The following is a 16,851-nucleotide window of genomic DNA, read 5'->3' as shown; positions in this document are numbered from 1 at the left end:
TATTCGATGACAGGACCAGAGGTAAATCAATTTATCAATTTCGAAATAATCTATGACTGTGCCATTTGGTGTTTGTTTCTACAAAGTGGATATTTATAATGAATGGAATATATCCAAAAGTTTATATCTTGGACGATCTTTTGAATGTTTTAATGACTTATTCAAATATCTGTATCTACAGAGTGTTTTCAAAATAAATATAAACGTTCGAGAATCACTTTCGTACGGAGATGCCAGAGAATCAATACCATTAATCATCTACCACGTCACTGGGTTTTTTAGTAACAAATGCACAAATGATGCTATCTTCTTCCTCCCCAAATAATGTCTACTACAGCCTAAACAGCCATCACTCCACTGCAACAACTTTCTGTCATTTTTCCAAGGCTTTCGATTGTGTTAATCATAATATTTTAATCAACAAATTGCAGTACTACGATTTCAGGGGAACACCTCTCGCATTGTTTAAGTTATACCTTACCAACAGAAGTCAGCTTGTAAGGCTTGATACAACGATGTCATCTTACAAGCCAAAAGAATGTGGAGTGCCTCAAGGCTCAGTATTAGGCCCTATTTGGTTTCTTCTGTTTATAAACGACATCGCCTATTTAGACATCAGTGTTGAAATATGTCTATTTGCAGACGATACTAGTTATCTAGTGACCTAATCACTTAAGTCATGATGCGATTCTAATATTCTGTGTCGCAACGTTTCTAAAAAGTTTTGTATATCATACATTGCAGCCTTTTTTATTAAATAACACCACCATTGACGTCGTTGAACCTGTAAAATTCTTAGGGCTTGTTATAGACAATTCCTTGAAACGGGAGTTACGTATTGCCGCCTCATCTAAAAAATTGAGTTCCTCCTGTTTTGCGCTGATATCAGTTTCCAAAGAACTGAACTTATCCAACTCCTTAACAATTTATTCTGCCTCTATTGAGTCGCATCTCCGATATGCTCTTTCCTTTTGGGGTTCGTGTGGTGCGACTAAATTTCAGTGAATCTTCAAACTACAAAAGAGAGCTGTTAGATATTTACTTGGACTAAACAGGGACTTCTTCAAAACATTAAGAACTCTCTATTCCTTATTCATCTTTGAATCCGTTTGCTTAATTCGTAAGCACACTTATCCAATTTCAGAAAGATCGTACCTACTTACTCTACGCTCAGAATTAATTAATGGCTCAATATTTTACAATGCAAAAAAATGCACAATCACTTACCAATTGAAATCAAATCGATATCATCTTTCCCTGGATTTCGAAATAATTTGTGGACATATTTACTGGAAAGTGCCGTCTACTCGGTAAGCGGCTTCTATTCTAATAATAATAATATTTAATTCTGGTCGTGCTGGACTTATTTACTAATTATTACCTATAATTTAGTTACCTATTATGGTTTTATCTTTACTTAGTTATTTTTATGTTTTTACCAGCTTTTGTCTACAAATTGTAACAATTTTTTGACTATAAAGCATCTCTCTCTATATCTCTCAATATTGTATATTTTTTGCTCATAGTGGTCGATTGCAAAGTTTTAGGAAAATTTTTTAAGCTTAAAATTGCTTGAAAAAGTTTCTTCCTATATGCGCGATTATGATTTATTACTCCACATACTTTCCGAATTAAATATAGTCGAGTGGTGAATTTTCTGCGAAAGATGAAAAAAGAAAAGTCGGAAAATTCGATTTGGAAAACACATTTTCATTATAAAATCGATTGTACACACTAATATTTTTTTTGCTTTGCAGAATAGTACTTTAAATATTTCCATCTTACCATATTTTATTTTTTTTATTTGTAGGACCACTATTTCAGGACGCGAAAATTCCTGAAAATTTTCCATTAACTGATAAAGGTGTGTATCTTCAAAAAAATAATACTACGACGATTGTAAGTATTTTATTCTTTCTGTAAAAGGTGCGTTCACACAAGAAACAGCTGCAAATTAAAAATTTTTTATAAAATAGGCTGTAGTCAAAACTGACTGGATATAAAAATATTTGGTCATAGGATATTATATGGTACGAGGTTAAGTTATAAGTACAGTCTATAGTTTTGGCACTGTTGTAACGATTTGCCCGATTTTCCAGTCTTCTGGCATGTTTCGTTCCTTTAAATCCTTCTAATCCATGTATTAGTTTACAGTCATTCTTGCAGCTCATTACCCAATACTTTATAAATTACATGTTCAATATTTATTATATTTTTCAGGTGCGTTTCATTCTCTATCTAATTACTTTTATTACCTGATTTTTGTTAGTTCCTTAGCTATTTTCTTTTCATTTCTATTGGTTTCCCTTCCGATTTATTACATACAGATAACGAAAAAATCAGAAAAACTAGAGCGTATTTCATATTTTTTTGATTCTAGTCGTAATCTGTGCACGTGCACTGAGTATTAATAATAAAATAAATAACTTATAGTCCGGTAAATTACGTAAATCGACAGCTATTAATTAGAAGAACAAAATGCAATCGGTAAGCGTCGATTTATTTGGCGGAAAATAAATGATTAAAAGAAAGCATAAATGTTTTCCTGTCATCGCCCGGGCATAAAATGGCTTACCTATATAACAATAAAAAATGTTATTTATATCTTAAATTTAAAGTTGTAAAAGGATAAACAGAATCGAAGGAAATATAGGAAATTTTTTTTCGAGCTCATTTTCATTTCAGTTTATTAAAATATCGTAATTAATTTATTAATTTAAGATAATACAATAATCAGTTGCTTATACTAATTATTATTAGAACAATTATTATCATTCATCTAAACTATTATCATCACAATAATAACGTTTTTCATCCTCTTCATTATTTTCATGTTGACTCAGAATTTTTTCAACTTTTAGTTGAGCCGCTGGGCCGTTATACCACGATGGTTCGAGTTTATGATTTTCCGTGAATTGCCATCCACATTCGGTGGGATCATATGAAATGCATTTTGGTTCCTTAACATTTTACCACATTTTATTTACGAATATTGAGCGTGAATTTTTTTGTGATAAGGCTTTTCAGCACGGCGGAATGTTACTAGAATTAAAATTCATCATGGATTTATAAAATTCATCTTTGTCACTTGTACTTTCAAAGAACAAAGAAAAATAATTCAAATCTTGCAGCATTTACATCACTATTTTGTACATTTCATTCGTAAATTTTTGTATTATATCGGTTTTTTATTTATTATTGCTGTCTTGTGGATCCGTTAAATGCTCAAAAATATTTTGATACTCTTTTTAGGCACGCTTACCACGTTATTTTCAAAATTTACATGAAAATTGGGAAATTAAAATAAAACAGTTTTCCGAGAATTATCGGCGGAAAATCTTATTTCTCAATTCCAATTCCACTTTAAATATGTAAGCCGGGCTGGAAAAAATTGGTAAGCCGATTTTTTTACATTCATTCATAAAATTTTCTATCAAATAGACCGTTTTTTATCGAAATCCGTGATGATGTGAAAACATTTTTGCTTTTTTTAAATAATTATTTTTTTTCATATTTTCGGCCAAATAAATCGACGCTTCCGAGTGCATTTTGTCTAATTAATAGCTGTCGATTTAAATAAAAATTTTGCAATTCCGCAATCACGGATCTTTTGAGATTGCCGGCTCCCGGACTATTGATCTTTTGGTTTCAGGGCATCTTCGCTATTTGTAGTAGCTTTAGTTAACATCGATTGTTGACCTTGAAGTTTAGATTTTGAAGATGACAATGTGTCGATTCTTATTTTTTCAGTGTAATAATCGAATTTTGACATATGACTCGTATCATAGTGTCTTCTCAAATTAAACTCCTTACTCCATTCTATGAAAAAATATGCAATATGCAACACAACAATTATGGATATGGCACGCGTACGACATAAACAAATGCACAACACCTTCACAATAACTATTTCCCAGGACAATTAAAATCCTTCCCCAACCGTGCCGCTTCGATTACTCGACTCAATTGGCTCACGTCGCGCCGATGCACTCGTTTTATATTACTTATTCGTAGACTTGAGAGTACGAGTATTTAAAACATCCGTAGAGGGATCGATGGAAGCGCAGGGGCCGGAAACGGCCCGCGGACCGTTTCTTTGACGAGTCATCTATAATTAAGTCTGACTTTAGTCTTAGTTTGGTTATATTGTTAATTGTGTGTATTTTCGATTTTCTTGTAAAAGTCGTTGTAAATAAAAGTGTTTATGTTTATAAAAAAGTGAGTTTTAAAGAGACTATTGCGGCTATGGAAAAAATCATTTCAAATATTATTGGTATTATGAGAAAAACTATTTCATAGAACGACTCTTACATCTTAGTGTAATTCCAATTTTAACAACCGCCTTCAAAGGTTATGTGATATGTCTGCCGCAACATTATTAAACCACGTATATTATCTCTTAATGACTTTCTAGTGCAGTACACTATTTATGTCAGTTAATATTAGTGTCTCAACGGTTTATATTATGGTCTATTACAGTTTCAAACTGATAAGATACAACATTGTAAGATATTAATAAAGTCAAAATAGACATTACATTACAAATAAGGAAAATTCTTTCAGAGCCTAATTTTCGTAGTAATCTTGGGTACAACAGTAGAAATGAAGTCTCCATCGATACACTGTACATTAAAAAAGTTATTCAAGGTCGAGTTTTCTAAATTTTTTTTCGAAAACGAAGAGTTTTATCGATAATAGAGACCAAACCTAAATTATAAATCACCAAGATTCACCCTTTAAAAAATATCACCATTCTAAAAGTTAAATGGGTTGCATTCTACATGATACCTACATTTTCCAACACCACCCATGAGAAGAATATACTTTAATTGTCAAAAAATTGCTTCCAATTTGTAGACAAGAGTGTCGAAGGCACTTTCTAGTAAATATGCCTTCAAATTCTTGCGAAACGCGAAATGATTGCGCATTTTTTTTGCATTGTACAGTATCGAGCCTAAATCTAATCAATGACATTAGATAATGTGGGAGTGCAATATGGCGATACTTCGAAACTTGATCTTTATTTTCTCCTTTATGCAAAGATGTAATTATTGTCGTCTTGAGACAATTTGGAAAAGCGCCATTTTGGAACAAAAGGTAGCTTAATAGTGGGTTTTCGAGTAGGCCCATCCAAGATTTGTTATGGTCCAGTTATATGGAAAATTTCTATTTGATGCATAATACTGAAAAATTTTTTATTACCACTATACCAACAATCACAAATAAACTGTCTGATGCGCGTTTCGATAACTAAGTTATCGTCTTCAGACACTGAAGTTATACTAAAACTTATTCACTTAACCCACCCAATTATATTAAGTTCCCCACCAATGAACTTCTTCCCGCAAAAAAACGGGAAAAAGCACTAAGAGCTTTTGAAACAAGGTGCTACGGTGAATCTTTGGTGGTGTGGTGGAGAATAATAATATATTAAGAATCTTACGTAACGATGATGTAAACTCACTGTACGAGTACTCATGGAGACTTGAGAGCCAAACGCGTGCAATGGCTAAGCAAAATGCCCAGAATGGTGACTCGCCTGGGACAGGAACCTCGACGAGTACATGCGCTCCTCAAGAAGGCTTAGAATAAGATGGACGAATCAAGTTGGAGAAAACTTGTAAGATACGAGGATGTATTGATATCTAGGTACCCTAGACCAGTTCCATGTATAAACAAAATATTGCGTTATCATAGCAACGAACAATAACTTATTAGAAGTGTCAGTGTAAAGCTCGACGTCAAAAAATTAAACCGGAGTTACGCAATAAATTAAAAGAAAAAAGATGTCCATCGAAATTGTGTGACCTAGCGGCACTATGTAAACGTAAAAATCCCACTCTGATAACGCGGTATTATTGTATGTATTCATATTAATTTAAAAAAAAAAGTTCAATAATGGGCTTTGTTATTGTAACTAGCACAAAAACAAACTTATACCAACACAGCTATTTTCGTTTTTGTGTTTTGTGTTAATGAAATCAATTTCTTATAGAGTCCTGTTAATCGCGTATATAATAATTCGTGTGTGTTTACGAATTTCTGTAAGTGTGAACGCAACTTAACAGGAAATTTTCTGTGGATTTGCTGTTTTGTAATATTCACCTTGAAATTTTGCGTGTGTGTCATTTTATTTCGCTTTTAATTAACCACTATGTATAAATTTTCACCTGATTTGTCGCATATACAATTTGTTAATATGATAATCTGAAATCGTAATATTGGTGTTATTAGAATTGGGAAGAAGTTGGGAAAAGAGGCTAAAGATTGTGACATAATTACTGCGATTACACTTTAATCTGTTATCGTCATCAGAGACTGAACGTAAACTAAAATCTGATAATTTGACTTACCTGTTTTATACTAAATTATCCCACTAATAAACCCTCTCCCACGAAAATTAATTCCAGCGGGAAAAATCTCCTTGACGGGAATATTCATATTCATTCTTTGACTACTAAATTATAGAATGGGCTGTAAGGAATTGGCCCTTTGTCCCTATTTAAGCTAACAATGTTACATTATTAATATTTATGTCATGATTGTGATTGGCAGCGTGATCGGCAATAGCTGATTTTCTAGATCCTCAATGAAAAGGACTTTTCTTTATTGTGTCTCCCGATGGTGAGTGGAAAGTGGATTAACTGATGTACCAGGAAATGGAGACTGGCCATCTTATGTTGGAAACAATGAAAATAATCAGCCGGGATGTTCCGGTGTTTTACCTAAATACATCAAATTCTAACCTATTACTATTCCTAATTACTAAAGTATTCAAAAATCCATTATTTTCTAGTCATAGGTGATCTTTATAGATGGATATTTTGAGTTGAGTTTCAAAATGAATTCGTCTACGTTTGCCTTCTTCGTAATGAATATGGCGAAAATATCATCCACATACCTGCACCATACCCTGGAAAAATACTGAATTTTTTGACTGATTTGCTTTACAAAATTACTCATGAACAGATCAGCCATGAACGGTGATAGGCAGTTTCCCATTGCTGTTCCTTCATCTTGCTTGTAGAATTCGTTGTTGTACTGGAAATAGTTTTGTTCAATAGATATTTTTGTTAACTGTAAATATTCTTCTATTAGATCAGCTCCCAAATTATTAGATCTTAGTAAGTCCTCAAGGTACATGAAGGTCTGCGGGATCGGCGCGCTGGGAAATAATGAACTTACATCAAAGGAGATAAAAATTTCCCCATCTTCAATTCATACAGTCTTTACTTTGTTGATAAACTCTAACGAACTCTTCACTGAAAAACTCTCAGGTTTTATGGGTAGGTTTTCAAACTACTTCGTTGACCACCTGGAAATATTATAACTAGGTGTACAAATTCTTGAAACCATAGGTCTCATTGCCTTCCCAGGTTTGTGATTTTGGGAAGGCAATAGAGCTTTGACAAGGTTGGGTTACTCACGGATAACTTACGCTTGAAGGTACCGGTGACAAGGTTCTTACAATTTTTAAGTGTTTCTTTCACATCTGTGATCATTTTATTCAGTGGATTCTTTGAGATTTGATGTATGGTCCTGTTTCGATTAAGTTGTCCACTCTCTCGGAATAGTCCTTCTTGTCCATTATAACAACCTTTATCTGCTTCCAAGTAGAAACATTTTTCCTCCTCAAACTCCTGACAATTGTGAAAATATCAAGGGACAAATCACCAGCAGGACAAAGAAGCATTGGAAGACCTAGGAAAAGATGGAGTGACAACCTCCCAGGTGACTGAGCAGAGGCAATGACGTGAAGAAAAACAGGCAATGATGCCTATACACAGCAGGAAGAAGAAGAAGAAACTCCTGACAGTATTCAGATCTCTTTTGATGACTGATGGTTTTTTATATTTAGTAGATATATTTATCAAGATTCGACTTCTGCTTGCTTCCTGAACGAAGTTCCTAGCGTCTTGAGGAAGATACTGAATGGAACTCAGTATACTGCGGAATCCATTTTGTTTTTTATTGAGTCGTCTACGTAACCCTCCGCAACTGTGTTGGATTTCCATCCTCCGTGCGTCTTTACTTGAATTATATCATCACCGGAATCCACTAAAAGAGACTCCGAAGAGCGTCGAGATGTATGACCAGTATAGTTTTTTGGATTAGGTAAATTCAAATATGTTGCGATAAGCGAGGGAATTTTTGAAAAGGTATTGATACCTACAACTTGGGTTTTGCGTTTTCCATTTCAAATTTGTAAAAAGAAATGATCTGTTTTGACATTCGTGGGTCATTTTTATATTTTATGAATGTTTACGAAGTTCAATCTATTGTCAGATATTTCACCGTTGAAAATGAGTTTTTGTATCAGGTACTGTGATAATTAAAACATTTCCGGTATTAGTATTATAGTTACACTTTATTTTATATAATTGCTTCCTCCGCAGAGCTCCGCAATTGCAATGATCGTCTGGAGCTTGCAACAAAAACTTATTAATTTCTTCACGGGCAAATGTTCTAGATTTTTTGGATCTATAGCCAACTGACTCATTTTCAATTATGCAATAAATTTCGAGTATTTGCTGATGTCTACGTCGTTATTTACTATTAGGGCCTTTCAGTTTTGAATGAGTCGACCAAAGTGTTGAAGACTTCCACATTTTAGATTTAGTTTCAAAATAAGCTAGTAACACTCTTTCTGTGGAGCTGTTTATACCTTTTTTAGTACGCCACTCCGTAAAAGAATTATATTCCTTTAAATATTGTTCCCTGGATTTCTCAGGGAGAAGATTCACCATTGTTGCAGTTGCCGATTCAACATCTTATGGTGTGCATTTTTTTTAACGCTTTTTGAACGATTTAGAAATTACATTGTTTATAAATGCAAATGAATGAAAAAAAAACGTGAATATTATAACGTACACGTAGAAAAATAATATTATTTTTTACATCCCAAAATCCCGTCTACATATTCTAAAATTATTCAACATGTAAGTCACACAGTTTACACTCGGTGCACTTATTTTTAAACACGTCGAGATATTTTTCGCGTTACTTATTTTGGCAGATTTATTTTTATGTCGTACACTATTTGAATACAGAAACGATCTTTAATTAAAACAATAATTCCGGGCCGTTCAGATAAAAAACACAGTAATTTTCTTACTAAATATTTATTTCACTCGTAAGACACTGTTTTTTTTTTTCGAAAAAATGTTTGCAGAGGCGTGTACTTGCAATCCCCAACTTCAATGTTTCTTTTGAAAAAAAACGGTAATTATCTAGATTAGGTTACACCCCTCCGAAAAATATTGATAGAATATTAATCAATAAACAGCAATACAAAAAATTTCATAGAATTTTATCTTTTCCATTGTCAAACACGAATAAAAAAAACATATATTGATAGATTTACTATGTGAAGGGATGATTTCCGCGCCCTACATATATATACATATCAAATTTTTCAGCATTTTCTCTATAACATACTAAAATTTCAACGAAATCGGAGGGGTGTAACCTAATCTGGATAATTACCAAAAGAAAAATAATTAAATTTTGTTTTGTCGTCATTTCAATAAACTTATTTCGTAATCGTAAGGCGCTGATTTAGCATAATGTGAGAAATCCAGCCGCCGTTTGTTTTGCCCAGTGCCTTTGCAATATATTCTTAACTTACACATAGGAATATTCGATTTGATTGGTCAATTTTCAGTTTTTGTCATCACAGCATTCTAGAGCAGTCTCCGAAGTTTATATTGGCCCGCCTTCTAGCGAGGCTCCGTGACAAATGCCTTGCGGCAAGTTATCAGGTGGTGCCGCAATGAAAGGTTAAAGATTAACCCAACAAATCCGATATCCTTCTTTTTATTGGAGGGCACAATATTGGGAATTATCACTTAGGAATACCTCACTCTTCCACCTGGTCCGAACATGTGGATACCAAAATAAAAAAGCGTTTCGGGCACTCGATATATACCTCAATAGTCCATGCACTTCTGCGGAACCATACTGTGCATACGGCCTCAACTAGGATCCTTCAAGTCCTATTGGATCTTTCACTTTTGAACCTAACGGTATAATTCGAAGCTATGAAAATCGCATACAGGCAGAAAATTCTTAACGAATTGTAGGCTGGAACAATGAACATGCAAAAATCGGGACGCAGGCGGTTAATGAAAATCCAATAAATTTGGGGAGTAGTAACCAAACAGCGCCTGCGACTGTTAATAATAAGGGTTTGTAGACACATATTACTCGCACAAATCAGTGGTGACTCCAAACGCGCAATACTAAATAATAAAGTCACCCGGTACGCAAATAGCTTCAGGATGAATCACTTGACCAGGCTTCTGCCGAGGACACCCCAAAGTATTTGCTGTGATAGAGTATGGACGTGGGATAATAGACTCCATAGGAAGACAGTGATCTCAATCTGCTTAGACAACAGAGCTACAGTATAAGTCATAACGGCTGAAACGGTGTGCTCTATGTTTGTGATGGAATGCAAAGTCCTACAAGAACTGGTGAGTAATAGCTGTGAGATAATAATGAGATTTGCTTGCTAGATTGGGATCAGCAAATCTACCAATGGGCCGAGAACCTATTCTTGGTGGAGCCAATAGTGTTATAGCATTTCTCAGTAGTCTGCTCGCAAAATAAACTCTGAAAATATCGGTGGAAACAATTATTTGTATTGTAACATTATTGTGAGTTTAGATTAAATTTGTTACCGAACAATATATAGTATGGTATATGAATTTTGACCTTACAACAGTTCAAATAATAATAATAATAAAGTGAGTAAATTACCTCCAGTATAAACTCGTGAGTAATATACTATTAAGCAAGTTAAAAATATTTCGACACTGTTTTGAGGTTGTTTGTATATTAGAATGCATTTTGAAGTTTCATGTCATTCTAAACTCGCCTATTTTATTATCAAAATAGGTCAGTTATACAAAAAACATTGTATAACATTTGTGTTAAAAGTGATTTTATTTTGTTCGTGAAATTGTTCAATTCCCTCTGCAGATTTCACAAACTTTTGTACTAATAAAATAAAACAACACTTCAAACACTCACATCATAAATATTATAAATTTGAATGTAATGAAAAATTAACGTACATAGAAAACTATAAAATCGTAATATATATTTTTTTTAAATAATACCAGTAGAAAAATTGTCTGTTTAGCCTAAACCACGGAGAATAAGAGCTTATACTCCAAAAAAAAAATAGGGGGAAGGATAGTGGGTCAAAAAAATACCAACATTATTTGATTTTTTTACTTATTTATATTTTAACATTTAATATTTTAGCATTTAAAAATCTAATTTAGTTTATTATTCCCCCAAAACAAAATTAATTGGAATATTGAAAAAATTGTAAACTTATTCAACTGAGCGGTAGTATACAAGGTGTTCCTATATTCGACCGACAACGCTTTACCACAGAGAGATCTCAATAAATGATTCATTTGGATATAGGAATACGCACCCTTACGGAACCTAGTTGTTGATATATCTGTATATAATGTTCATTGTATAAACACGCCAAACTGTTTATTTATTCTGTATCTTGTGACATAATTCCGAAAATAAAACGTCTTAGATGCCAAACGCATCATGTCATCAATATTTTTTTAATTGGAAGCTAGGATTTTTCACATAATTTAACGAAGCTTGTTTTTATACATTACAGGAAAATAATGTGAATATAGGTCATATAAAAAAAGGAAAAATCAATTCTTCTTCTTAAAGTGCCATCTTCGGATGAAGATTGGCCACCATCATGACAGGTACTCTAAACAATTGGTTTGATGTGCAGTTAAATCACCCTCTTAAGTTTCGCAGCCATGATATCTCTTTCCCTGCATAATAAATCTCTGGAATTCGTATCGTTGTCCCCGAAGTAGCCTAATTTGCGGGTTTTATGGTAGTCAATAATTTCTCTTTGTGGTTCCATTTTGCTTAAAACTTCTTCATTTGCGATTCTATCTGTCCATGATATTCGTAGCGTTCTTCTCAATATTTAAACTTCAAAGGCTTTCAGTTTTTATTATTATTGCTTTGTTTAAAATAGTTGCCTCCTTTCCGTACAGAAATATCGAGTTTATGTAACATTTTATCATTCTCTTTTTCAATTTGTTATTCAAGTTTTTACATCGAAAGAACTTTTTCATTTTATGAAATGCGTTGCGAGCAATTTCAATTCTAACTTTTATCTCTTCAGTGCTGTTATTTCTCGAATTAATCCAAGATCCTCGACATTTGTATTCCTGTACTTTTTCAATGTGGTTATTTCCAATTTGTAACTGTGCACTCTGATCTTGCACTTTCGAGAAGTGCATGTACGAGGATATATTGAAAAATTTTTAGCCTATTATAGAACCAAACAAAATTTCAATGTCAAAATATTTTATTACTCAACATATTCTCCTCTTAATTACAGGGAACCTGCAACGTCTCTAAATCTTTCAAAAAAATGTTTCTTCTTGTTCTGCAAACCAGACACAGCTTTTATTACATCCCCGTTGGAAGAAAATTTACTACTTTTCAAACTTTTTTTCAGATGAGGAAAGAAATGATAGTCGGACGGAGCCAAATCTGGTGAATAAGGGGGGTGTTCTAGTAATTAAAACCCTAAATCACGAATTTTTTGCATGGCAACATGATATTTGTGTGCAGGGGCGTTGTCCTGCAAAAACAAAACACCTTTGGATAGCTTTCCGCGTCTTTTCTCTTTATTTTTTTCCCGTCGATTGGTCAGTAATTCGAATAGTAATCTCCAGTTATTGTTCCACCCTTATCCAAAAAATCAATCATGATTACTCCATGGCAATGCCAAAAAAATGAAGCAAGAACTTTCCCAACAGATTTTTGGGCACGAAACTTCTTAGGTGTCGGAGAATCAGAGTGTCGCCATTCCATCGATTGTTGCTTTGTTTCTGGATCGTAGAAATGTACCCAAGTCTCATCCATAGTAACAATTCGGTTCAAGAAGTCTACATAGTTTTCAAATCGAGCTCAGATCGAACGCGATGCTTCTTCTACCCTTGAATGCTTTTGGTCAACATTCAAACATTTGGGGAACCATTTTGCAGCAATTTTTCTCATATCCAAATTGACGTGAATTATATGATGAACGCGTTCGTATGAAATATTCAGTGCTTCAGATATCCGTTTTAGCTCAATTCGACGGTCTGATAAAATGATGTCATCAACTGCATCAATATTTTCGGGGTCTGGCCTTCCAGCTTGCAGTCTAGTTAGAAGGACATTGATCACCAAGGGTATTAAGCATATCTTCGTAAATCTGCTCACCTCCTAACCCTTTTAAATACTCCAATTTTTCTATTTTCACAATTTCGATGGACATCTTTTTACTTTTAATTTATTGCGTAGCTCTGATTTACTTTTTTGACGTCAAACTTTACACTGACACTTCTAATAATTATTGTTCGTTGTTTGCAATATTTTGTTTATGTATTATTAGATATCAATACATGCAGGCCTAGGGCAAGAATGGCAATATTACATAGTTTTATATATTATATATTAGAGTCCTGTATTTTGTATTGTCCACACAATATTTCTCCCTACACCTACACCTCTTGCATTAGTTCTCGATCTTTTGGATGACTCTTCTGTTGAATATCCAATATTTTGCTTATTTATTTGCAATTTTTTTTTATTTTTTATTATTTATTAAGAGGTTTCCGCGGAAAAAAATCAGCTCAGTTCAACACTTCGGAAGCCTTTTTTCTATCGGTTACCCTTTCTTTATGTCTCTTCTGTTTACCACACTCTGGTAACAATGTAATTATAATTGTGAAATCTGTCTACAGATCAAAATGATGCGATATTCCAATCCGTAGTGTGATATTGCTGCAAGTCAACGCCAGACCGTATCCACTTCTGTATACTATGGAAATATTGGACGAATTTGGTGTTAACAACATTGGAAAACCCTCCACCCACCTATTTGGTCCAGTAAAACAGACACTTGGTGGATTGCGATTCGAAAGGAATGCGGATGTAGAATACTTCGTGCGTGATTCGTTACGTGACAAACCGAGAGCTTTTTATGAAAAAAGCGTGTGAAAGCTTCCGGAGATTTGACAAAAGTGTAACGGAGACTAGCTTAAAAACCTGAAAAAAATTTCAGCTCTGTAAATTAATATCTAAATTTGTTATAGCTAAATTTTCGTTTACATTTGAATCACCCTCGTATTTAGGTTTTTTTCAATAAATTCACGTTTATTGTATTTTTATTTTTTTCAAGAATGAACGTTGTACGTTATATAAATACAATATACAATACTCTATCAAAACTCTCCATGACCAGATTATTATAATCAATATTACATTTCCGTTATAATTCGCATCAACTTTAATTTCGCATGGTTAATTTTCACTCGAAAACGTTGAGTTCAAGAGAAATGTACGTCCACAAAAAACAACTTGGCAAACACACTTTTCAGAATTTCGTAAATTGTGACAAATCGTTCATGAAACCCACTTTTTGTCGGCTAATTTTAACGAAAACCTATTTATTTCTATCTCGTATTTACTCAAACATGAGAATATACAGGGTGTTTCTAAATTCGTGCGAAAAAATTCAGGATGAGGAGATGGGTCTTTTGTTTTTATTTATTTTTTCTAAAATTTCAATACATTATACGAGGGTGAAATTAGCAACCCTTACTTCATTTCACATTAAAACTTTTTTACAAGATGATGTTTCATGAAATAAAATTAAACTTGTCATCCTCGTTTCATTTAAAAATATTTTTTATTGTTAAATTTCTTTCCCGAAACCTGCAGAAAAAAAATAAACGCATAATTTATAATTTTTTTGATATATTGAGTGGAAAGCAGTGGAAAGATTCATAATAAATGCTGGACATAAGCACCTTTTCGAATAGTAAGCTGTTTTGTAGTAGGCTGATATGAAACACTGTTGTTGATAGTTCCCAAAGTTTACTTGTAAGTTTGAGGGTTGTTATTTTTGAGTTATTTGTGTATATTAAAATGTATGCAAACGCTGAATTGACCGACATCATTTGGTAAATGATAGTTGTCAACAACCAAAATCCTTATGCCAAAAATATCCACAATGAATGACTCATTCCGTATTTGCACATTTTCACAACCGCTTATCCAAAACTGGAATGTTAGAAAGAGATTTAACCAACACTGATCGTTTCCGGATAGTTTGAAATGTGATGGAGAACAAGCAATTTCAATTGAAATTGATGTACACCCGGAATCAAACACTACCAAAATTGCCATCAGCCAGATTTTCCTCAACGAGTAAGATTTTGTGAATGGTGAACACACTTAACGCGAAAAAATCAATTTTTAAATAATGGATTGTTTACAAACGAGGCTCATTTTTCATTTATTTTCACAATAATCTCTTGTGGGCAGACGAGAATACCCATGAGCTTATAGAGCACCATTTTCAAAATGTTTTCTTAGTAAACGAATGGATTGGTATTGTGGGGGATAACTTAATTGCCTAAGCTATTGAATGGAATTTCTTACACCAGTTTTCTCAAAAATGATTTCCCTGAACTACTTGAAGACATCGTACTCAAAACAAGTGATTCATGCACGAAAGAGCTCTAGTTCAGTCGGACATTTAGATGCAACATATCTCAATCGTTAAATTGGTCGAGGAGGGTACTAAAAGTGGCCTCCTTGATCTCCAGAGTTAAATCCTTGTGATTTCTGTATATGGGGTTGCCTTAATTCATACACCCATAGTTGATATCAATGATTTGACACTTAGGCTACGTTCATGTATTTTGGCTAGAGGAGGTTATTTCCAGCATTTATTATGAATCGTATGAAATTTCATATCTTTACTGTTTTTCGTTCTATTTATTCAAAAAATTATAAATTGTAGTATTTATTTTTTTCTTTGTAGCTATTGTTTTTGGGGAGAGAATAAAAAATATTTATCACTAGAACAAGGATTTTAAGTTAAAGTTTTTCTCATAAAAATTCGTGTTGAAGAAAAATTTTGATTTAATATAAAGTAAGGGCTGCTAATTTCACCCCTCCGTAAAATGCTACAGGACTTTTGAAAAAGTACCCGTAGTTAGTCCTTTGCGAGTGTACGAAAATTTCAAGTTTCTAGTTTCACAGAAATTTTAGAAAAAAAAAATAAACTCAATTTTCGTCACTACCTTTCAAGGATGTCTCGTAAAGGGCTGAACTGAGGAAATTTTGTTATATGAATTACTTATCTTCATTTTATACGAGCAATTACTTCCTGAATTTTGTCGCATGAATTTAGAAACACCCTGTGTATAATAGGAAAATAATTTTGAGAAACTTCAATTAGTTATTAATTAAAATAAATGTGTATGTTTGTAGTAATGTAGTATATTGCTGCAATTAGCTATCCCAGAGCTGTGAGTAGTAGCATAACAGCCAGTACCGAAGATAATTCTCCAAAATAAACAATACAAGCGGCAATCCATTCATTTAACATACGCTAGACAATTACCAACTGTTGTAAATTATTTAACTTAGTACCAATAGCCAGTACAGAGAGAGAAATTTGACAAAGCAAATATTAAATATTGTAATAAGTAGCACGATTTGCAATAATAGTTTTCATCTGGATATTTGGTTATAAAATAAAGATTTATTTACGAGGTCTGGCTATTAAATAACGAGACTGCGCGCCTAAAGGACTAGATATCTTGTCTATGTACGTTCCAAAACACGTTTCCGTCACTATTATAGTATTTGTGCAGTAGCGGTTTGAAACGAACGTGTTCTTTTCAAGCAACGTATCAGTCTCAAATTTATCGTTAAATTGAAAAAACTCCGAGTGCTATAAATTGTTGCGAGAAGACTATGGGGACAATTCTCTATCTCGTG

General features: G+C 33.4%; 1 protein-coding gene across 2 annotated transcripts in view; it reads left to right on the top strand.

The window, feature by feature from the left end:
* The window catches only part of LOC130449959 (calcium uniporter protein, mitochondrial), a 180,215-nt gene that overhangs the window by 33,000 nt on the left and 130,364 nt on the right, over positions 1-16,851 (top strand). The window contains exon 3 of one of the 2 annotated variants that reach the window (XM_056788081.1): positions 1,811-1,864. The exons of the other annotated variant lie outside the window; for it this stretch is intronic. Coding sequence (XP_056644059.1) covers positions 1,811-1,864 — 54 coding nt within the window. The remainder of the gene's footprint in view (positions 1-1,810; positions 1,865-16,851) is intronic. 2 annotated transcript variants of the gene reach the window in all.

The sequence above is a fragment of the Diorhabda sublineata genome, chromosome 10 (assembly GCF_026230105.1).
Source record: "Diorhabda sublineata isolate icDioSubl1.1 chromosome 10, icDioSubl1.1, whole genome shotgun sequence".
Lineage (NCBI taxonomy): Eukaryota > Metazoa > Arthropoda > Insecta > Coleoptera > Chrysomelidae > Diorhabda > Diorhabda sublineata.
This window is presented reverse-complemented; position numbering and strand designations above follow the sequence as displayed.